Source organism: Poecilia reticulata, chromosome 3, assembly GCF_904066995.2.
Source record: "Poecilia reticulata chromosome 3, P_reticulata-male-v2, whole genome shotgun sequence".
In the NCBI taxonomy this organism is placed as follows: Eukaryota; Metazoa; Chordata; class Actinopteri; order Cyprinodontiformes; family Poeciliidae; genus Poecilia; species Poecilia reticulata.
This window is the reverse complement of record NC_088832.1, coordinates 29236657-29260468: the sequence shown is the minus strand read 5'-3', so window position 1 is coordinate 29260468 and position 23812 is coordinate 29236657. Positions and strand designations below refer to the sequence as shown.

The 23812-nt window shown below is 39.1% G+C and overlaps 1 protein-coding gene across 1 annotated transcript in view; it reads left to right on the top strand.

The window, feature by feature from the left end:
* Nucleotides 1-22743, top strand: part of hcn4 (hyperpolarization activated cyclic nucleotide-gated potassium channel 4) — a 74555-nt gene extending 51812 nt beyond the window's left edge. The window contains exons 6-9 of the mRNA XM_008405614.3: nucleotides 1943-2089; nucleotides 3142-3382; nucleotides 14497-14661; nucleotides 15850-22743. Coding sequence (XP_008403836.2) covers nucleotides 1943-2089; nucleotides 3142-3382; nucleotides 14497-14661; nucleotides 15850-18125 — 2829 coding nt within the window. The 3' untranslated portion in view covers nucleotides 18126-22743. The remainder of the gene's footprint in view (nucleotides 1-1942; nucleotides 2090-3141; nucleotides 3383-14496; nucleotides 14662-15849) is intronic.
* The last annotated feature ends 1069 nt before the right edge of the window (nucleotides 22744-23812 follow it).

Below are 23812 nucleotides of genomic sequence, written 5' to 3'. Positions count from 1 at the left end.
TTGGATTTTTTGACTATCATCCTTTCTTGTTAGGAGAATCAAGAGAATTTTTGCCCCAGAACTCAGGATAAACTGATGTATTTGTGTTTTGTCAATATGAGAAAGAGAGGAAGAAACTATGAATGAATACATAATCCTGACTGTTGAAACACAGCATTATGCCATGATGAATGCAAGTTAAATTGGGACTAGATAACTTACAAATTGTGGATTACACCTGTTATCATGGCCTTGGAGTCAAATGCATATATGTGTAGGTTTCTTGACTAAAATAACTTAAGTGTGCAAGCGTTCTGTTTTTGTAGATTTATGTACCGATTCCCCTTCAACTTGTTCCATCATCTAAGGATGCATGAGCTGCGCACGTTCTCATTGCGCATTCATCCCGCATAAATACTCGTTTATGTTGAGGAAAAGACGTGTGCACAAGCTTAGTGCATCTGACTGCTATGATCACATGCAGAGAGGCTCCGTTCTCCACACTGATCAGCAAGAGAGGGGCTGCACTGAGTCATGTCTGTATTTGTTATCTAGAGTTAGTAATGTCAGGAAGAAGAAAAGGAAAATATAATTTATTTGGAAGGGCTACGTTTAATCATCCAATGAGTAAATGATAAATTGTTGTCGCTTAAGGGACAGAAAGGAAAAGTCCCGAACTGTCAGCACATGACAGAGCTAAATCAACGTGTACTAAAAAGACAGACTTGGGACACTTTGTCTTTTTCTTGCCCCCAAGGTCATCATAAAAAATAATCGATTGGCTTCTTTTAGAAATGTAACTTGTAATATTTGTCATTGTTAGATAAAGGTTGTAATCATTCTGCCTCATCTGCTGTATTTCTTGCTTCATCAGTACATTTGGGGGCTTGCAGCAGTTTGAGTGATGGCAGTATAAGGAGCTGCATCATCAGTATGCACAGAGTGACTCCAGATTGTTTTCTCTGTCTGTCAGGGACTCAAAGGCTCTGGTTAAACACAGACTCATTAAATCCCATCTAAATTTGGCAGGGAGGGAAACAAAGGGAATGTAAGTGTTGCACAATGGGGAAAAAGGCTCCTGTAGAAAAAAAAATGAAATCCCTGCTAAAACCATCCGCTTGTCAGAAGGTCAGTGTGATGGTAGAAGACATTACCCATGTTGGCCCTTTGACTCCCTATATTCTTGATACGGTCTTGTATTTCTAATGGTTTCCAGAGAGAAAATATTTCTGTTTTCACAAAAACAAGCTGACTTGCATGAGGCAGCTGTCCTATTTTACTGTGCTATATCTGCACAAGCCTGTCCTTTTGATGATTTCCTCCAACATCAGTGGTGACTGGGAAAACAGTGTCAGACAACACAGAAGTAGACTTCTGAGGTCAAATGCAGCATTCAGTGTTAAGGTTTGTAAATGATCAAAGAGCACCTTCAACATGACACCATGAATGGTTAATGTTTTTTTTTCTACCCTTGTTTTCTTTCTCTGCAGGTCAAGAACTTTACCTTTTATTATTCCCTAGATGCTCTGTTTGCTTTGATCTGTATCACAGCTTAAAAGTCAATAATAAAAAGAAAAAAACTCTGACACATTTCACTTTGTTGTTTTCATTTTATAACACAGGAACTAGAAAACATAGACTTCACTGTGAGAAAAATCCTTGATAAGAATCAGGGTACATTTATAGATGATGCTTGTTCGTGTTTTGAAGTAGCTTTGACGTCATTGCACATTATAACCCTCTTTCATGCTTCTCAGTTGATCTTTTTCTTTTAAGAATCAGACTTGGCCTGTTTAGAAATTAAAAAAAAGAAAGAAAAGCTCCAGGAGACCTCATCATATTCTAGAAAAGTGCTCATGTACTCTTCTTCATGTATTTTCTAACCTCAGGGGAAACTTTGTGATGAACTTTGTGATGGCCTGCTTGGGTCATCTTGTTGCCATGTGTCTCTGTGTCCCTGCAGTACAAACAGGTCGAGCAGTACATGTCCTTCCACAAGCTTCCTGCAGATATGAGGCAGAGAATCCATGACTACTATGAGCACCGCTACCAGGGCAAGATGTTCGACGAGGAGAGCATCCTGGGGGAGCTCAACGAGCCGCTCCGAGAGGTGAGGCGGATGTTTCTGTTTTGGTTTGTTGCCTGTGAAACTTTGACACAGTCAAAAAGTCGTCTCAAGTTTGACTAAACTCAGATGTTTTAGCATTTGCTTCTCCCATAAGCAGATACACAATAATTCAGTTAAAGTGCCTGGCAAAAGTCTTCATGCCTTCCGTACCTTTTCACATTTTGCTACATTAAGCCACTAATATTTTTATTCTGAATGTGACAGAGCCAGGACCAAACGATACATGAAGTGGAAGAAAAATATAGAAGAAATTTTTTGTACAACTGAAAATCTGAGAAGTGTGGCATGCATTTATGTTCAGTTTCCTTTACTCTGACACCTTCAAAGATTACTAGACATATTCCACAATTAGTGATGTTATTCAGAGAACATCACTAATCAAACAGCTTTAGGGAGAACAATCAGATCACCAGAGACCCCAGGCATAAAGTTGTGGATAACTTTAAAGCAGGGTAGTTTGCAAAATATTTCAAGAAGCACCATTTAATTTCTCATATGAAAAAGAATGAGAAATTATAAATGAAGAAGCTTTTTTCAAGACGGTATAGTATGGAGAGAGGAATGGACAGGCCTAGGACAAATGTTTGAGGCTGCAAGATTTAAGACTTAACTCTATCCCAAACAATACCACACAAATCATAAACAGATGAAAGCATAGCAAAGAGAATAACAAGGTCAAAGCACAAAAATAAACCCAACTGAGGATCTTCGGCAATGATTGAACATTGTTCACAGACATTTTTTATTTCCATCTCCAGTTTGGAAACAGGTATCCTTTTTCTTCCACTTCATAATTACATTGTGTTAGTCTGCCTTGTGAAATCCCCATACACTGAAGACTGAGCTTGTTACATGAGACAATGGGGAAAATGTAAAAGGAGCATAAAAGGTACAGCATACACACAGCTGTCATTTATTGTGCTCGAATGTTCATCCTCCCAGAAGTTTTCCATGTGACAAAGCAATTTTTAAACATCTTCACTGTTCTGCTGTTTTTGCATTTGCTTTCAATTTACCTCTATCCCTCCCAACAGGAAATCATCAACTTCAACTGTCGAAAGCTGGTAGCTTCGATGCCTCTGTTTGCTAACGCCGACCCCAACTTTGTCACGTCCATGCTCACCAAGTTGAGGTTTGAGGTTTTCCAGCCTGGCGATTACATCATCAGAGAGGGAACTATTGGGAAAAAAATGTACTTCATTCAACACGGGGTGGTGAGCGTCCTCACCAAAGGCAACAAAGAGACCAAGCTTTCAGACGGCTCCTACTTCGGGGGTAAGCTGAGGTTCTCCCTCCCTGCACCCAAACACAAAGGTCACTTCCAGCCATGTTCTTTCTTTGTTTGAAGCTTTAGGGCATCCTGAGGAGCTTTTTATATATTTATATATATATATACGTATATTACACAACCAGCATTCACACTTGACTCTCTCCAACAAGTCTCAGCTAGTCTGAAAGAAGACAGGAAATAGAGGTTTATTTTCAGTTGTACACCAGAGAAGAGCATTACTCCTACATCCACATACGTGTGGATGCTGGCTTCATTTTTTCTGAGACGTGCATGCTGAAAAGAAATGCATCTCTACACCATTTTAATCAGACAGAATAAATGATTGCCATAGATTACATTTGCTTACATTTGCTTAAAAAAATATATTTTTCTTAGTTCTTTTTTAAATATGTAAAATTTTATTATTTAGAACTGTCCTGTGACACAATAAGTAGTTGCCCTGCATTTGAATTGAAATTTATGAAGCAGGTGCTTTGGTAAAAAGGTCTATCTTAGCTTGGAATGGTGTTGTGTGCTGCTGGGCACCTCACTAAAAGTTCAGCTTCATGGTTTATGTAGGAGTCTTCCCTTAATACTTATCTCATAAATGTTGGACACATTTAAATTACCCAAAACTGCTCCAGCTGTACTGCAGCCTGACATATGCATCCAAATGTCAAAAAGCTCAGGAAGCTGTGAAAATACATACTTATAAATACTCAATGCGAGTGAAATAACCCAAAGTTGTTATGCACTTAACTTGCACCATGTTCTTAATCAGGGTCAAATAATGCAAAGCCCTCTCATAGTCCCATTGAGATGGTGACACATGTAGGAGACAATGCGGCCATACTGCCCTTACCAAATACCAATTAATTTGCCCAGTGACAGCACATCATTTAGACCACCCTGTTAAGTAATTAGAAGTTGTGGCAAAAGCATTTAACAGCACATGACCCGGCAGTGGAAGTTTAATTATGCTCTGCGTGCTTGAGTCCATCTCCATGCCCTCTCTCCGCAGGGGTTCCACAGAAATAATGAAAAGATGGCAGGCAATCTTTCTCTGCATATGCCAAAACCAATCAATGCTTAAGACAACATGGTCACAGCTCTCTCTTTCTGAAGGGACATTTTATCTGATGCCCAAAACTGTCTTTTGAAAAAAAATTAAAACCCTCGTGAGAGACAAAATCTCTGCATTGAGAGAAAATATAATCCATTTTACAGGCTTGTCTCTTTGTACAATGTGTGTGACACCATTAATATGATGCAAAAGTATTCATACCCATAAAGCCTTTGCACATTCTGTCACTTGACAAGCACAAACATATAAGGCCAACACAATCTTTGGCCTTATATGTTTTTGGCACATATATATGAATTGGAAGGAGAGTAATACATGGCGTTCATTTATTTATCTTCACAAATAAATATATATGCATATTTGCATGTATATGTCACAACCTTGTATATGGAAAATTTCCACCTTTCTTCCTTACTGAATAGCTCGATTTCAGTTAGATTTGATTGGATTTTCAAGTCTTTATACAAATTTAGAATTAAATTTAGGTCTGAACTTTGACTACGCCACTGCAGCTCCCCTGACTATCATCCTGCCTGAGATGAACCTAAGGTTGAGTCTGAAGTATTTGCGGATTCTTACAGTTTTTCTCAATGGATTGTCCTAAAATATGCTCGATCCATTCCCCCATCATCTCTGGCCAGAATACCTGATATGAGGAAATATGAAAAGGTTCAAGGGATATGAGTAATATGCCAAAGTACAGTATACACAGCACAATGCATTCTAACATCAAACGCATCTGCATCTGCAATTTTTGTTTTCACGTAAAAATGAGTGTTTGCTACCCACCACAGGGAAAAATGCTCTCACTCACTTCAATCATTACACAGTTTTGCAATGCAAACACAACACTTTGAATTGTGATCCTGTGCTTTTCTTCCCTTGCAGTGCCATTTCTCTGGGGGTGTAACGGTGGGGGGGTAGTGAGGGAAGCCTGGCGCCACTGGGAGTGTGTTACCAAACACAAGTTAGTCATTCATGAAATTAATTGGTGCAGGATCAACACAGTGTGTGTGGCTCATGTTGCTCTCACTCTGACTGCCAGTGTTAGCAAGCAGGAAGTAAAAACATTTCTTAATTTTTTTTTATTTCAACATATTTTCTTGACACAGATATGAGGCTCTGCTTTGCATTGATTGCACCGCTTTGTAATTGTGTGAGCATTTGGATGTGAAACAGAAAGCCCTCCAGTCTTCTCAGAGGTTTTTCTTTTGTCTTTTGTCGACCCTAGTTTACAGTACACCAAATATGCATGTACATCTTCTCATCAGCATCTTGACATGCTCACACGCCATTCAGTTCATTCATTCAAAGATGACCTGAATTATTTACACAATTATGGACTCCTCAGTCTGTTACACTTTGTTAGCTGTTGGATTAGCTTGAGCCAGCGAGCCTAATGTCTAAAGTGAACTCGACATGTCCTGGATGGGAGCGTCGGCTGGGCACACGGCGATCCAGTGGAGAGGGGGAAATGTAATGTGACTGCAGTGCTCACGCCAAGGGACACATGGATTGCTGCCAAGGCTGCTCTCTGGATGCTGCTCTGGGCTGTGAAAGAAAACATGCGCCCTCCACCCCCGCTCTCTCCACTTGCCTCTTTATCTCCTCATGGTTCAGTATTGAAACACTTATCAGAGCAGCATCTCTTCAACTCTCTCTGTGCCAAGATGGAGGATTTTATTGTCAAAGTTCATCCTTTGTTGCATGCAGTAATTGATGTCCAGCCGGTACGCACTTTTACTCTCTCTTGGTTGAAGTAACACTGAACTGTCCTGCATGCCAGTGAGAGATATTTGTCCAATGTTATTTAAACCTCTATGATGTCTTATTTTAATTCCAAGGGAGTGCATGCAATATGTCAGTGTATTTAAACTAAAAAGTCTCCAAAGGTTGTTGATCGTGAGACTAATATAATATATTTATTCCCATATTCTTTTATATATTCCCTTCATTTCTGACCTTCCTTGTGCTAAGAGAGGCTACAGGACATCTGATGTTGCTTTTCAGAAACTATTCTTCTGGAAACCCAGTTACCTCTCAAGTTCTTAGCACAATGAATGACTCCAGAGGGCAATTGGCTATTGGCTTTTATTGATTTTAATGAGCAGGGAGGGACAAGACAGGCAGTCAGGGTCATGAGGTCAGGAATCAAAGCCTGGATGACTGTGACACAGACTATAGCCTCGATATGTGGAGCGCCCGCTCTACTGCAAAGCCACTCTCTGCCCCAAATCCTGTGTTTTGATAAAATAATGTATATAAACAAGACAGAGTGCTGTGGGACAGTCCTGTACTCCCATCCAATCAGCTGATTTAGAATGTCCTCTATCAAACCTTTATATTAGCCAATTTTACCTCCAATTCGCCTTTTCTTTTACTTGGCCTTCATTAAACAGACACAGTTAGAGTTCTTCTGAGACACAATTTAAACTCTTCAGAATGTAATTGTATAGAAAAAACATAAGAACCTCTTTCGCTGTCTGGTATTGTAGTGTGAAAAAAAAAAGATTAGCATCAGCCATGATCTCAAAGTGCTTCAGAAAACCTCCCCTCTGTCTGCGCATGCCAGCCAAATGGAAGGTGTTTGTGCAGCTATGCTAATGCTGCGAGGGAGCGAACATGACATGTCATAGGGAATCAGGCAGCCCGCTGCGGATGTTTCAAAGGTTAGAGAGTGTCCGCGCTGTGGGGCTGGGGGCACCGACAGGGAGGGAGATGGGAGCTGACAGCAGGACTCAGAGTCCAGGTGAGCTTAGCCAAAGCAGGCTGCAGGACACAAACGCTTCATCACAGTCAAAGTAGCTCTGCACATATTCATTAATTCACCTTCACGCACACTTTCGAGCATGGAAGAAGACATGTATAACATTCCTCGCATAAAACCACATCCAGCTAGAGAGCAAATTCAAATTTTGGCATTTGCATCCTGTCAGACTCGCACACAGCTGTTTCCGGTTGCCACATGATCACGACAGGCATGTTCTGTTTTTTTCTGAAAACAGTTATGAAGGTCTATCATTTTCTGATACATAACATATAGTAAGGCGAGATCTAAACTTTTTGTGAAGTGTTGTAAAATTTACTTTTCAGAGCATAAACCCCTGATACACAAGCAATTGTTAACTTATAATTGTTTTTTTTGCCCCATTCTTACTGAATATAGCCACCTATCTTTCTCCTCTCATTGAGATTAGTCAACTCCTCAGCTGGTATGAATAATTAGGAAGTGCAAAGTTTTATTAATGTCATCATCCCTCTTCCTTGCATTGGTTTTGTCTGGTAGGTTTGTATATATTATGCTTTTCTCAGCTTTATCCCATCATGTAAAATTCCTAAAGCAGAGTCAGTACAACAGGATAGTATAGAGCTGCGCTCTCCTGTCTGTATAACTGTTTGGAACAATAAAAGACATAAATTCTTCATATAATATATTAATATTTTTAATTGTGCTTGGACTTTAGGCTGAAAAGAAATATGCTTAATGAAAAAATTAATGAAAGACATAAAAAAACAAGCACAAGCCAGGTGAGAAAACATATAAAAGTTGTTAAAGAAATATGAATTCATATGCAGAACATCAAAGTTAGGAATCATTACTGAGCACAAACTTATGTTCAAAAGGAGGGGACTTATGTAATGATTAGTCCAGTGAGCAGGAAAACGTCAGTAAAAAAAGAGCAGGTTTTGGACCTAACAAAACACCCACCACCCAGGGATTAAAAGCACCATACAAGCCCAGGCAGCCTGGAATTCATCACCCTACTGATTCACTGCTGCCTACTAAAATTAAAACTCAAAATATTAAAATTCTGGCAGCATTCAGGTAGACTTTTCAATTCCTGCTTGGTTCTGCCGGCCATTGTAACTCTGCTCAGCATGTTTCTTCCAACAGCTATGTCACCAGAATATTATGTCAGTGAGCCTTGAAGTGATTGCATAAAACATAGCAGTGAATGGAAAAACCTAAAAGTCTGAAGTGCACCACAGCAATAGCTGACAAAACATTATTCCAAGAGCGCTGTTAGATCCTATAAAATCACTTCAACCTCATGATGCTCATGCGGTGGCTTAAAGGGAAACAAATTACTATACAATAAGATGTCAGATGAGGTTTAACACAGTTTAAGAAAAGAGGATTCTAAATTTGTTATGATCTACAAACATCAGCAGATGTTTTATGTATAAAAAAAAATCAAAACTACAGTAAACTAACCTGTTTTTCCTTCAACAATTAAACTTTATGCTCACAAACAACACCCATGGTAGCATTAATGGTTTCGCTGCCGATTCACTGGTGGAGCCAGTAACTGTGGTTTAAACTGTAGTTTTATAATTTTGTGGCAAAAGGGTTTCCTTTAGCTCAGTAAGAGTTTCTACTATAATTTCATGTATTACCTTTGAAAAGGAAAGAACTGGCTGACTACTTATAGTTTCAAGACATTTATATCTTTTTTATATTAGACTTTTTAACAGAAAAAGATAATTACGGGACACTTTACTGGATAGCCCCTTTTCTTAGTATTTAAAATTTAAAACAGCCCAAGAAAGCTGTGACAAAAGCTCCATGATTTTCCTTTTAATTTGTTCTACTTGTTAAATTGCCAGCCTTCTTGAATGTGCTTCTCCCAGAGGGCTCTTTATGTTAAAGTAAATTTCTCCTCTCTACTGGCACCTGTGGCCCTGTGAGATTACACAAAACTGTAGTGAAGATTTAATGCAATCCATGGGCTTCCTGAGCTAAACAATGTCTAACAAATTGTAACATTATACTCACTAAACTTGCATACTGCTCCAAGCTAGGTTTTAGTTTGAATATCAATATGGTTTGACTCAGTTGAATTTGAGGAAATCAAACAAAATGTCATTTTCAGCTCCTCTGTCTCTAAAGGAAAGCCTCTTTTTATTCCTCTGAGGCTCGCAACACTCCCCGGGGTTTATCTTTGTTCACAAATACTTACAGTGTCGCTGTACAATATAAAAAAACAAACGTAGTTCTGAACTTAAGAAGCATGGAAGGTGATGGTGTTGTCTATAACAAACTGTACTTCAGAATCACTGACCTCAATCACAGTGCACATTAAAGGAGCACTTATAGTGTGGAAAAGCCAAATACTCTTTATATCATACGAAGGTCTTCAAAACAAAATCAAACTGCTGGGATAACAGGTGTAACCTGTGGAGCTCAAGGCGTTCAAGTGCTCCTACAAAACAGTGAAAGGAACCTCACATTGAGCACTACACTTTATATCATGTGTATTTTTGAGGAGCTCTACATTTGGATGAATTCTTCAGCTGATATCGCCATTTATTTCAAAAACCTGCAAATGAAATTTACATAAAATACAAAAGTGTGTTCTCAGCACTGATTTGAAATGCAAAGGTATAGCTTCAACTGAAAATGTTCTATTTTCTTTCACCTCTTTCTACCCCCCTCTCTTTCTGACACACACACATATACACACACAAAGACGTGCAATCCATTCTCCTTTTTAAGAGCTGGTGCAGCGACTCAAGGGAAGCATCTTTCCAGTAAGAGCTCAGGACACGTGGGATGCACCATCATGCAGCGAACCAGTCATGTGTGTTCTCACCAAGGTCACGGTGCCTGATGTCTCAGCCCTCCTTTTCCAGAGTAACATCTCATTTTAATTGGTGTCATTCAAATTTAATGAATGGATTAAATTTGTGAAAGGGAAGTGTGTGAAAGGGAAACACATTATGATCCAGGGTAAAAACATTTTGTCTACAAGATTGCCCTGTTTAAATTTAGCTTCAGGAACAAATATAACTGCTTAGAGTCAAAATGTCGCTTTTAGTCGGTGAAAAGATCACATGTCCAATTATATGCCCATTATATTTACAGCCATGATACCACAGCTAACTAGCAAAACCTACAATTTAGGGCTGATTATTAAGCAGCTCGTCAAGACCATGGAAAAATGGGTGAGTGTTGAAGCAGCTGTCAGTTTGAGGAGAACACACACATACACACACACACACACCCACACACACGCACACACCCCCCCCACACACACACACACGCACCCCTCGCAGAACTCAGGCTGAGCAACTAAGCCTGTTCCATAATTTCATGCAGTGATTTGGGGAGTATTACCATGAGTCACATGAGATGTGAGTAAGCAGTGGAAGTGGAGCGTCGGTAAATATTTTTAAACGTAACTTTAAATGTAGCTTGAGCAGAACAATAAATAAATAAAAGTTTCAGCTCTAATTGTATAGCAGGAGTGATTGTTTCTTTTTTACTGAAATGTGAACCTTTGCTTTATTTGTATGCCACTTCCAGCCTCCATCATGTTTTTGTCCATTATCCCCTACCACCATGTTTTTGTGTATTCAAGGTGATGCACAATGTTGCTTTAGTTTGTATGTAGAGCAGAAAGTTTTTCTTCTTATCAGAGCATCTTCTTCTTCATTGGTTCTGTCAAATTTTGCACAGGACTTCCTATGGAAGTATTTTTAAGAATGACTTCCTTTTTGCCATAATGTCCAGATTTTGTGACTGCGTTGTAAATTCAACACAGCTGTCGATCTCTGTTGCTTTATCATTTCTTGGCTGCTTGTGTCATTAACCCTATCCTTGCCAGGCCTCCCACTTAAGGTGGAAGGTTATATGTATTTGTAGGTTTGGAGTTGTGGCATATTTTTTCAGTTTTCAGATGATAAATTGAACAAAGTTTTGGATATTATTTTGTAACCTCAGCTTGTTATCCTTGACCTGTCTTTGTGATGCTGTTTGTTCAAAAACGTCCTCTAACAAACCTTTAAAGCTTTCAGAAGACAGCTGAATTTATATAACATTTTAGTACACAGGTGGACTCAATTAACTAATTAGGGACTTCTAAGGCAGTGGGTCTTATTTAGGGATATCATAGTGAAAGAGCACTGAAAATTTATACATATCATATTTTCTTTATTTATAATATATGTATCATTTATTCCCGCTCATTTTGCAGGCAAAACCACATTAAATTCATATAACTTTGTGGTTGTAAAATGAGAAACTTCAGAAGGGTTGTATTTGGTTTGTTTTAGTTTAGAGCTATTATTTAATTATAGGATACAAATTGACATTTATATTGACTCATCAAAATATTTACACTTTAATTCAATGCAATATTGTCTGGGTGTTAACATGTCTGACTTTATGGAAGTATTTCAATAATCAGTCGTTTTGTCATCTTTCTCTGGCAAGTCATGTAACGTTCGGTTTCTGAGCACATCATTCAAATTAATGTAGTTGTGAAAAAGCATATCTAATTAGGCTTTGAGGTCTCCTGTTTTTCTTTTCTTAGTAAGTAATGTTTAAGGCTTAAAATCCTGCATTTTGTTTTATAACTTTCAAACACGCCTACTTATGTTTTTTTGTTTACTAGACAGAAATAGTGAATAGCTCCATATATTTTTATTTTAGTTCCAATTGAAGTTCACATGGCACCTCATAGCACTATGTTTCAGTTGCTTTCTGCAAAGACAGAGTTCAGATAAGGCCAGAGGGCTCACTGCAGCTCAGTACCTCATCCAGGCAGTGTTGGCTTCATCCAGAAAGCCACAGGACAAGAGGATTTAATACAGAGCTGCGATGCTCCTCTCCAGAGGGGATTACTGGAGCTGTGCGGTGGGAAATGGACCCCCAACACAGCTATGGCCAAGGCTGCAACATCAGGAAACACTTAGGTTCCCAGAGCACACAGAAAGGCAGATAAAGGGTTGAGGTTGTTTCGCAATTTTCACATTTTCAATTCTGTGTTGTTAACTGGTGGAAATTTGTTCATTCCACCAGGTTCTCTCTTACACACAGACACAGTACAGGAGTTCACGTAAGATAGTGTTCCTTTGATTCATTCATAGCCCACTCTCTGGCCACTCAAAATCATGCATTTTTTTATTATCAGTTCCAATTACAGCTTTGAAACCAGTGAACACAGTTATAAACACTTTGCTCTTGGAGGGAATTCACAAAGCAGTACAAATGCTCTTTTTTGTACAGTGTTTGTTTTACTGCTGCACAGAAATTAACAAACTACATTCCACTTAATTTTGGCAAGAGTACACAAGCCCCTTAAGTCTAACAGACGAGAGCAATTTTCACCAAGTTGCAGTTGTCATCTATTCAGTCATAAAGACATCAGATCCTGAGGCAGTCAGAATTCAGGGAAATGGTTTGCTTTTTATTAATATTTTATTTAACAGATAACAGCTGGTTCTATCCTGACGAGGTGTTGCTCAAAGCTTTACAAACAAATTCTGACAGAAAAAATCTTGAAACTATTTACAACAATCAATAGATGTACACAAAGAGATACGATAAATCCACAAAATGCTCACTGCATGCAGCAGTGAATTCCTAATAAATTATTGCTATGCATTTCCCTGTTTGCTCCATTCATATATATTTGGGTATGCAACCTTGCACACACGCATGTTGATACCCTATGCAAAGACACCCCGCTTGAAAAACACACACACCATTTGCATGCAGTACAGACACACTTCCTTCTACTTACACAGTCTGTGTGCTACATTTCTACAGCTGTGTAGCATCTTAAATAGAGCACTGTCTTTCCTAAGTCAGATCCAAAGCTTTGAAAATAGCACTTAGTGCTACCTTGATTGGATTACAGAGTTAAAATGTTAATGCTAGAAGATAAAGTACATTTGTCATATTTTTTCTCCTAAGACTTGATGCCCTTTACTTTTCTCAAGAGAGAATTCAGTAAATATGGTCAACATTAAATAAATGTTTTTAATAGCTTGTTAAAGTGTTTACAGGAATGACCACCAAACAAGAGCAGAGGGATCAGACTAGCACGTCTGAAACAAATTTCTCAGTGCCTTTGCTGTTTAAGCATGAAAATAGGCTTATAATTTGTGAAATATACTGGCCTGCCTGGTGCAATGAATATGTGTATGCTTTCTGTTTTCACAATTATTCTTTCAGCGGCATCATAATGGCAATACATGTGGTTCACAAGTGTTCATACTCCCTGAACTTCTTCATATTTTCTTAAGTTATATTTTTGATATTTAATCTATTTTATTAGCGTTGTATGTGACTGTCTTGTATGTGAAAGTAGTGCATATTTTTAAAGTTGAGTGAAATTGATACATGATTATCAACCACAAGTAAAAATATGAAAAGTGAATGACCATATTGTGTTAGACTGGCAGCTGTGCCCTGTTTTTTTTTTTTTTTTCCATTTTCAGATGATGGATTAAACAGGGGTCTGACAGATGGTAAAATCTTGGGATTATTGTTTGTAATCTAACCCTGATTTAAACTTGTTCCTTGTTCTTCTCTCCTGTTTGTTCACTAATGTTTGATATCAATATTTAGGCATTTAGATGCTGTTTAATAATTGGGTGAAAATAAGTTGTTACACAGGATTCTATTTAGGGATATAACAGTTAAGGACTCTGAGTAGATAGATGTGCCAAACTTGAAACCATGCCATTTCATAAAATCCAAACATAATAAATTGAAGCTTGAGGATGTAATACCAAAACTTTGTTATAACAAAAACGTGTGAAACAAACAGAGGGATATAAATGCTTGTAGAAGCCATATGAAGGATGAAGTAAAGTCAGTGCTGTTTCAAGAATATGAATAGTTTTTCTATCACCTTTCTTGATTTTTCTTTGAATACTTGTGCTTGTATTTGTATAATAAACCTAAAATATACTCTGTTTCTCAGCAGTTTGTTACTCAAGGAATAACACTAAATCAGCTAAACAAACCAGAATATGAGGATATACTATAGAAATGTGTTGCCTTTAATTTTCTTTTAAAGGTGGATCAGTAAGTAATGTTGTTTGCATTACTGACATATGCTAGATAATTAATACCGAAATTGCGAGACATTAGGATATGTGAGTGAAGAAAAGAGTGGCTCAATAGTCCTCCACAAATACTAAAATTTGTAGCTGTACACCCTGCATAACCCATTATATGAATTCATTTTAAAAAGTATCTCTAGGGTGTAATAGTGTCTTATCTGCCATTTCTTGTTGCAGAGATTTGTTTGCTGACACGAGGCAGGAGGACAGCCAGTGTACGAGCCGACACATACTGTCGTTTGTATTCTCTCTCTGTGGACAACTTCAATGAGGTTCTTGAAGAGTATCCTATGATGAGAAGAGCCTTTGAGACGGTTGCCCTGGACCGGCTGGACCGAATTGGTGAGGAAATCCAACATAGCAACACCGATATCACTTAAGACAGCATGCAGATCAAAGCAAACTTAAAAAATTAATGATATTCGGTGACATTTGCTGTAACCTTCAATGTTCTGGAACGCTACAGTCAGAAACAGGAGAAACAGCATGTTCTTACTGATACTTACCTCAAAGTCATTGGTATGCAAACATGAAGACACAGCTTTGAGGTTTTAACATCTCTGGATGATTTCTCTTACACATGCAATTGATATTCTCTGTCTGTCCATCATTGTTCTCATTCTCAGTCCCAGATATGAAAAACCCACAATAAAAGTCATGCTGGTATTATCATTCAACCAATCACGGCATGCTTTGTTTTATTCTCATATGTTTTGAATGGGAGATAGGAAATTTGCTTAAGGGGTTCACTTTGTAGAAAATGGTTGCTTTGAAATGACTCACTTAGCTGGTAGTAAGAGTTTATGGAATGGTCGCCTGCATGTATTTGTATTACTTCTGTCTTTGATGCTCATTTATAAAGTTACTCAGGGAGTCTAAAATCACCTGTCTTCGTGTATGGTCTCTGCATAATCTGATTTGTGGCATGCGAGACAAAAGGTGGGTGTAGTCACATCGCAAAAAACAGAAGTTAGGTGAAACTAGATAAACTAATATAGACATAAAGGCTTTTTTTCTTTCTGTTTGCCTTGTTTTTTTGTTTTTTTTTTAACTGATATGATTTATGTTGATTCTAACTGAAGACAGCTAACTCTGTAATTGTGTCACCATTTCACAGTGAGTAAGGGTGACCTAGCCAGTCATAAAGATACACACTTGTTCCTTGTAGGGACTAAAGGAGCTCACAGTTAGGAAGAATGAGATTAAAATAGATCATTCATGAGCTCAGACTGCTTGAGGGCATTTTTGCAACAGGGGTGTGACATTTTAATATCAATATGTTTTCATGCATAACAGGTTACCAAGTTTACCACTGAAAGCACTTGCTCTTTAAAGCTCAAGATCTTAAATCTACCCTGTAAAAATAACCCTATACCTAACAATATATTTGAAAAGAACTAATTAAAAACCTAGTTTTTCAAAAAGTGATGTAATGTCAACATATTTTAAACAGTTACTTACATTTTCTCACAGTCCCTTCTTTTTCTTTTCTCAAGTCTAACCGCCTGTGTTTGTTTTTGTCTTTTAAAGGGAAGAAAAACTCTATTCTTCAACACAAGGTGCAACATGATCTCAGCTCTGGGGTACTCAACTACCAAGAGAATGAGATTATTCAGCAGATTGTGCAACACGACAGGGACATGGCCCACTGCGCCCACCTCATGCAAAACGCTCCTCCACAGACACCTCCATCACCAACCCCTGTCATCTGGGCGCCTCTAATCCAGGCACCCCTCCAGGCTGCTGCTGCCACCACCTCAGTAGCCATTGCACTGACGCATCATCCCCATCTCCCACCAACACTCTTCAGACCCCCAGTCTCTGTTCTCAGTTCCCTCAAAGACCCATCTACCAGACTCCGAAAGTTCCAACCATTCGTTCCTTCATCCACAGCACCTGGCTCCTCTGGAGACTCTCTGTCTAGCACACCCTCTAAGCTGCGCTCTGGGGTGGACATGCCATTGCTTGCCGCCTTTCGTGCTCACCACATGACATCTGGTTCTGGGACACTTGCCTCAACAAGACAAGGATCAGGCTTGGGAGGCCAGCATGGAAACAATGGGACTGAGTCTGTGTCCAGTGAAGGGGGGACTAACGTCTTCCCTTTTGGTCCACACTCATCCTCAGGTTCTCCCTCTTCTAGTACGGCACAACTTCACCCACAACCACAGTATCAACAACCCTTTCGATCCAGCACCCCACCCCTTTCGAATCTCTTTCACCAAGCACCTGTAGGTGGAAGCACAGGATCAGAACTAAGTGGAGGAGCAATTGGAGCATGTGGGGGTGCTACAGATTGGTCTTCAGGAGGCGCAGCTGGAGGTTCTGTTGAAGGAGCCTCTGGTGGAGACTCTTCTTGGGCTGGAGAGGACTTCACAACTGGCGTAGCAGACATTACTTCTAGCGAGCACTTTGACTTGAAAGGAGCGACTGATGGATCATTACATGGAAATTTGGGGGAAATACTGGGTGCAGGATCAGAAAGCTCAGTGGGGGCTGCTTGTGGTCGGTTCATAGGTGCAACATCAGGAGCATCAGGGGTGGGTGTCACTTGTGGTCTAATGCAGGACAAAACCAAGCGATTACTTGGAGAAACTTCTCGAGGGTCAATTGAAAGAGTCTCCAGGGGATCAATGAGTGGGACTTCACGAGAATCACTGCTACTGACAAACCCTGGGGGATCATTTGGGAAGACCAGCGACGGTTCATTGGCATCTGTTTTTGATGGAGCCTGTGGGGGAACATTTGGAGGGGTTTCTGTTGAAATGTCAGTGGGGAACTCAACAGCATTGTTTGGGAAGTCTTCCACTGGATCAGCAAGTAGCCATACAGGAGGAGCCTCAAATGAGCCTGGAGAAACTGCAACAGGAGGATATACTGGTAGAATGACAGGATGTGCAGTAGGAACCCAGGTGGCATCATCTTCAACTTTACCTGGTTTACCTTCAAGTGGAATTACAACAGGACTTGTTGGGTCCTCTTTTTGTCAGAGTCCTTTATCTACCAGTGCATCCAACCTAATGTCTAGTCAGATTCTCCCGAACCAACCACATCCCAAGTCACTTCAGCAGTTTGCTGGAGGAGGTAGGACTACCAGTGGCATAAACCTCTTCCAATCACCATCACAAGGCTCACCATCTTGTGTTAGGGGGCAACAAACTCAGTCGCCTGCTACTGGTTCCCCACCATCCATCAGCCACTTTAGCTTGGCAGGCCTTCAGTCTGGCAGCTTGCCTCACCAGATGTCAATGGAGAAGTCTGCATTGGCTTCGTTGGCTCAGTATGGCTCAGCAAACGCCTCTCCTTGCCTTACCCCAGTAGCACGGAGTCCTACAGTACAAAGTCCAGTGGCAGGCAGGACTTTTCAATACAGCGAACCTTCAAGTATTGCAGGATCCCACAGTTCTTTGCTCATGCCCCAGTCTCCTCTCCTTTCACAGCTTCCCAGCCTGCCACAAGCATCAGGGAGAGATTCTCCTTTAGCTCTATTTTCTGAGGACCTAAAAAGTTTATCCAGCTCACACCCATCTTTACCCCAGGAGGTGGCCCAGGCCCTGAGCCACCAAACTACTTGCTCCTCTGTGGAATATTATCCCTCACCATTTTCCTCACCGACTCTTGTGCCCAAACCCTGTAGCTCAATATCGGGGCACATGACTCCTCCAAAGCAGGAGTCGCCGGGGAACCCTCACCTGACTCAGTCCCCTAGATCATCTCCGGTACCTCCTCCACAGAGGGGCTCTGGTGCCTACCTGTCAGATCTAGAAATTCAAACTGCTCGTTCTAAACTTCCTTCCAATTTGTGAGGATCGATCACACCCTCCTGTGCTCCCCTGAAATGAAACACAACTATCTGTACTCATGAGATTATTTTATGTTGTCAGACTTCATTGTGTTCCATCTCTCATTTTACCAGGATTTTTACATCTACTGTGAATTCAAGATATTTTACCAGGAAACTCAGAGGTGTAGGGTACTCCTCTTTTGTTTAATTCATTGTTCTTGTTGTTCATATATGCTGTATATAGGCAGAAATATATTAAACTCATAGGCTAATTAAGGGACGGGGAGGGTGTGAAAGTGATCTCAAGGACAGTCATTTTCTTTATTTATAAGACTATGCCAAATTCATCACCATTCATACTATTTGGAAAGTGAATCAATAGAATACATAAAATTGTTTTTTTTATTGCAGGAACCTATGCACTAAAACCTGCATGTATAAAAGCTTTTGTGTGTTTTAAGATTACTATGAAAATTTTTAGCTCAAAAGATATGATTTGAGACTCATCAACTCTTGTACCTTTCTGTTTAGGATCACATATTGCTGATCCTTAAATGTATTTATTAGATTGTTCTTATTTATCCTCTGTATAAACTTTTCAAAACCTTGAACGATGGAGACGACATTTTAGGATACCAAAAAGACTTTTTCTGTGGAATAACTATTCACCTCTCCAGGGCCCACGATCCCTCTTTTATACCACTTTGTTGTATTCACGCTGGTATTTGAAACAGAGGAAGAGGGGTTTGCTGAGCTACCCTCTCTCAGCGTTTCAACATAAGAGTATGCGATGGACGACCTTTCTGCAGAGTCCTCCTCAACCATATTCTAACAAGCTCACCTTGTCTTCCAAGCTTGTGACACTTAAGTGTATTAAGTTTGTATTGTTTCTCTTCCAAGCCATGCTCAGCTGTTATAATGTGTGAGTGCAGCAACAAGTGTGATTAAGTTGAATGCAAGGGAAGAGTTTTTCCAGACTGATCAAAAGTAAGTTTGCCTTTTTTAAACAAAACTTAGGACTTCCAATAACCAGTTTGTGTGATGCATTGCGTAGCAGTTGGACCGTAAAGAAATACTTTTACATTTGATAGTAATAAAGCCCATCGGGGAAAGTGATAAAGATTACAATGAAACTTGATTTTTTTTCTCTCACTATATGGAACCGCACCGAGTTTGAAAACAACATCTTCATTAACCAATGCAGTTTGTTAAATCAGAAATATAGAAATGCTGGACCAAAAATATTCATTTGTCTTTGCACCACTTCCTCTGGTGTAGCTGCTTAATGGTCAGAATGAGTTTTTCTCCTTAGTAAAGACTAATTATGAGTTTGAGATGCTGAATGTATGCATGATGCTTCCAATGAGTACTGTAGGCATGGTTGGTGCACTGAAGTCAAATTGTCCCTAAGAGGGTTAAGAAACTGCTCTGTAACTGTTAAAATTATTGATTCTATATTTTTAACAGACAATATCGTCAGCAGCCATTTCTGTATCCATAACGTCCTTTAAAGACATAAGTGCTAGTTGAGTAGTTCATGAGATAATCTGGACATGTTACTTTGAAAGCTGCCTGCAACAGCCCACTTGTTACTCCTGTAGTCCTTTAAGTGACACTGTACATTTGTGCCACTTTAAAAATTAAAAACTTTACACATAAATATATATATAGATGTTGAAATGAAGCCCTGGATAAATGGGATAGCTATGTAAGATTTGAATCACTTCTGAATAACATTCCAACCTGGACACTTGATGATTTCATAAATCTGTCAAAAAGCCATAATAATTTTTGTAAGGCAAAGTAAACGTACCGGAAACTCAAGTTGCAAAATAAAATCTAAATTCTGAATATTGGATTTCTCTCTCTTGAGCAATCTGATCTGTTTAAGCTAGGATTATATCTTTCCATTTACCAATTTTTACGGGTTAAGACTGTAAAAGATGTATTTAAATTGGATATTTTCTGATTTAAGTTAACTCATTTGTATCTCTGTACCGTTAATTGCTTCATGAACATTGATGAATTTTGTTCCTTTTTTCCTCAGACTTCTTGATATCAGCTACATCTACAGCCACGCAAAACTGATTAAATAATTGGTGGTTAGCATATATGTCAGTTATGGTCTTTTCACAATATAACAAATATTTCCATTATGCATTATTAATGACATTCAGACATATTTGGTATATGTTTTCCATAAAATCCTTGGTTGTTTAGACACCGACACACATTCTTTCAAGTGCGTACATGCCTAGAGATGTACGCACTTTCCACATGGTCAGGAAAGTGCGTACATCTCTAGGCATCACTAATCTCCCAAAGGAGCGGAGCAGAGTTATGATCTTCATGTTCGTCTGTAGCTCATCACCAAGACAGACCCAGGTTCCACTCAGACAGCTGAGTCCCAGACTCAGTCACAGCACTCAGCCGCAGGAGCCTAATTTAACAAGACATATTTGTAATCCCTTGACCCCCCACAAGCTATCAGAGACTTCCACATAGAGGTGGTGATGCTGGTCCCTCATTACAACTGTGTGAAGTCCCTTTAACAAGGTGCACCAGTGCTTGAAATGACGTTTGTTTGCAAATATGCACATGAGCAGCAGATCTCACACTCACTGCTCCCTATTATACCCCAAATGAGAAAATAATATTGAAAGACAAAACACTGAACTTTTAATGTTCTTGAAATATGCCTAATTATATCTGTAATTAGCACATCTATGGCCAACTGATTCTCCACTGTCTAGTTGCAATCAGTTTTGAGTGCATATATAAGTACATCATTGGGTGTTGTAAACTCGGTAATCCAAATCAGAATTTTTTTTTTTTTTTCACAGGCACTACAACTGTTTTTAATGTTGTTAGGTGAGGGTAGGATCAGTAAAAAGACACATTTAAATAAAGCTGTCATTAGTAACCACATTCTACACTGTCATTTTAACATTTCCTCAATAATGCTATGAAACACAACCGAGTAACATCTCATATCACATGTGCAATAAGATGAGTCGCTGTGTCTTGACCTTTTAAATAAGTCAAAAAGTGAAGTGTAGACTATCAGCAGCTGACATTCTACACAAAATCTAACATGCAACATTTCACCCTTTAACAATTTTACATGATTGTATTCCCAAAGATAGAACCCCTGAAAACTGTTTCACTTACCTCTCGTGGATGTAACATCTTGTATATGTAATAAGAAATTCAAGGCAAATTTGGTGAGAATTACGAGATGCATTGAGCTCTGCAATTGGAAATTAAGTGATCTGAAAATCACAGATCATATGACAACTTTCAAAGCCTCCATTCACATACACTTCCTTTATCCATCCACCAACTATGACCTTACTAACATATTGCAAGGAGCTTGAAAGAATGTCTTCACTCTGACATGTTCAAGAAATGATGTAGTTGGACGTTCAGCTACAGGAGGAACAGGCAACAGCCAGGTACTCCATGGGGTGCTTGTGCTGATGGGCTTCTTTTGGAATGTTGCCTTTTTCCTTGTGATTGTCCCTGAGTGCATCTGAGGGGGTGGGTTCAGTTTGCTGCTGATTGGAAGGATATGAGGTTGGGCTTTGTTCATCATCACGTAGCAATCAGTCAGTGTTTGGGATGTTTGTCTGTGACTATTATTTCCCCCCTACCTGCCTCGCTCCTGTGTTGAAGCTGGATTCTTTAAAAGGTGGATAGAAGTCACAGCTAAAATGTTTATCGAACAGGGACTGACTAATTAGCCAGAACGTCATTGAGTTTTATTTAGATTTTACAAACACAGAGTCCCACATAATTATAAGGTGAAATGAAACTTTTTCTAAATTATTTTCAAATCAAAATCTGACTAGTGTGGTGTACATTTGTATTCACTTCCCCCTCTTACCACTAGATGGAATCAAGTGCAACCAGTCATCTTCTGAAGTCACCTTATTTGTAAATAGATTCCTTCCTGTATCTGTATGGATAAGTTGCAGTCAGTAGGAAGGTTGAGTTGACACAAAAATATGTTAATGAGAGAGACAATGAAGACCGCAGGATGCAAGTGTGTAAGAGGAACTGACCCAACCTCAGTCTCAGTCAAACAAACATGTTTGCAAACTCACGTTCCAGTTATTGAATTAAAAGTATAGGCTGGGATGAGACATAATGATCACTATACATCATCATTAATGTATTAAAGTTTCAATCATCATAACCAAAACAGCAGTGGGTGTAATGCAAACCATCAACTAACTAATGTGATGACACGATGAAAAAGTCAGGTACCTCTGTAAAGAAATAACATTTAAAAAAAAGTCAGCCACATAATGTAGTATATAATGAAGGGCCTCATTAAAATAAACAAAAAAAAAGTGTTTATTATTGTATATTTTATATTCTCCAACTAATCTCACTGAGCTTGAGCTATTTCCCAAAGTCAAATAGTAGTAGTTTAAGTTTCTGGATGTGTAAATTTGACAGAAATACCCCCAGTCTTGTTGCGACTCAAGGGGCCTGAATATATACACACACATCACACTTGACGCATTTTTGTTTGGGAAAAATGTTTTGAAAATAATTCATTTTTTACCATCCATATTACGTTTATGAGCTGCTTTGTGTTTCTGTATAACAAAATCCCAGTAGAATATGTTTGTGGTTGTAACAAGACAATATGTAAAGAATTTAAAACAGTATGAATACTTTTGAAAGGTGCTGTAAGCGGTTTAGTTAAAGGGTGGATGAGCAGGGTATCACTTGAATCTGTCACTGTCACAGAGCTGATAGAAGCCGCATGATGTCCTCTGGAGTTCATCTGGACCGGCTTCTTTGCAAATGTGCCTGTCTTAGCATTTTGGAGAAATTGGAAAAATAATATTTGATTGATGACCATGAAGCCTCAAATTTCTTTACTGGAAATGAAAAGGAAGTTTATAATCCTCAGGGTCATAAAATGCTTTCAACTCACAGTAGACCATGTAATCCTTCTCTCCGAGTAAAGACGTGAAAATAGCAGAAATTGGAGTAACAAGATTTTCACCTGACAGCAATGTTTACTCTTCAAGCAGATTTTTCTATTTCCATCCTCTCACACTATTTGCCACAGTCACATCTGTAGCATAATGTAGCATGGAGACTGCGCTTTTCCGGGGGAATCAGTTGGGAATTAGATAAGCTTTGAAACTTTGTGTCTTTTGAGAGCGGCGAATAAAGAAAAACAACGATGACTCACTTTCTCATGCGGAGAACTATTTTCATTACGTCTGCCTGTGACACCCATAAGAACATGGAAGGAAGACTACTGTTTGAGATCAGGAGAGGAGACGGCAGAGAAGGGTAGCTGAAAGATTATGACTACTGGCATTGTGCCCAAATGCTTCAAACTCAGGTTTTTAGACTATAAAAAGACAGAGGAAGAAGTGCCTGATGAGCCTTTTATATTTTAATGCCATGCATTAGTAAACATAGGTTATGTCTTTTAAAGAACATCATATTTAGGTCAGGAATACCCATTCTCTAGGGACAGGGTTTGGCCTAAGATAGAGGTAATTGTTTTTAGCAAGTTTAAGGTCATGACCCTATAGCATTTCTAGGTCTCTCTAGGTCTCCAAATTACACATGGAGGGCTTTATTTTTATTGCTTAATTGTTAGGCCCAATAAAATCTATTGGTATTGATTGCAGATTGTGGTGAAAGTATCCCTCTGCAACAATCAAATGTGTCACT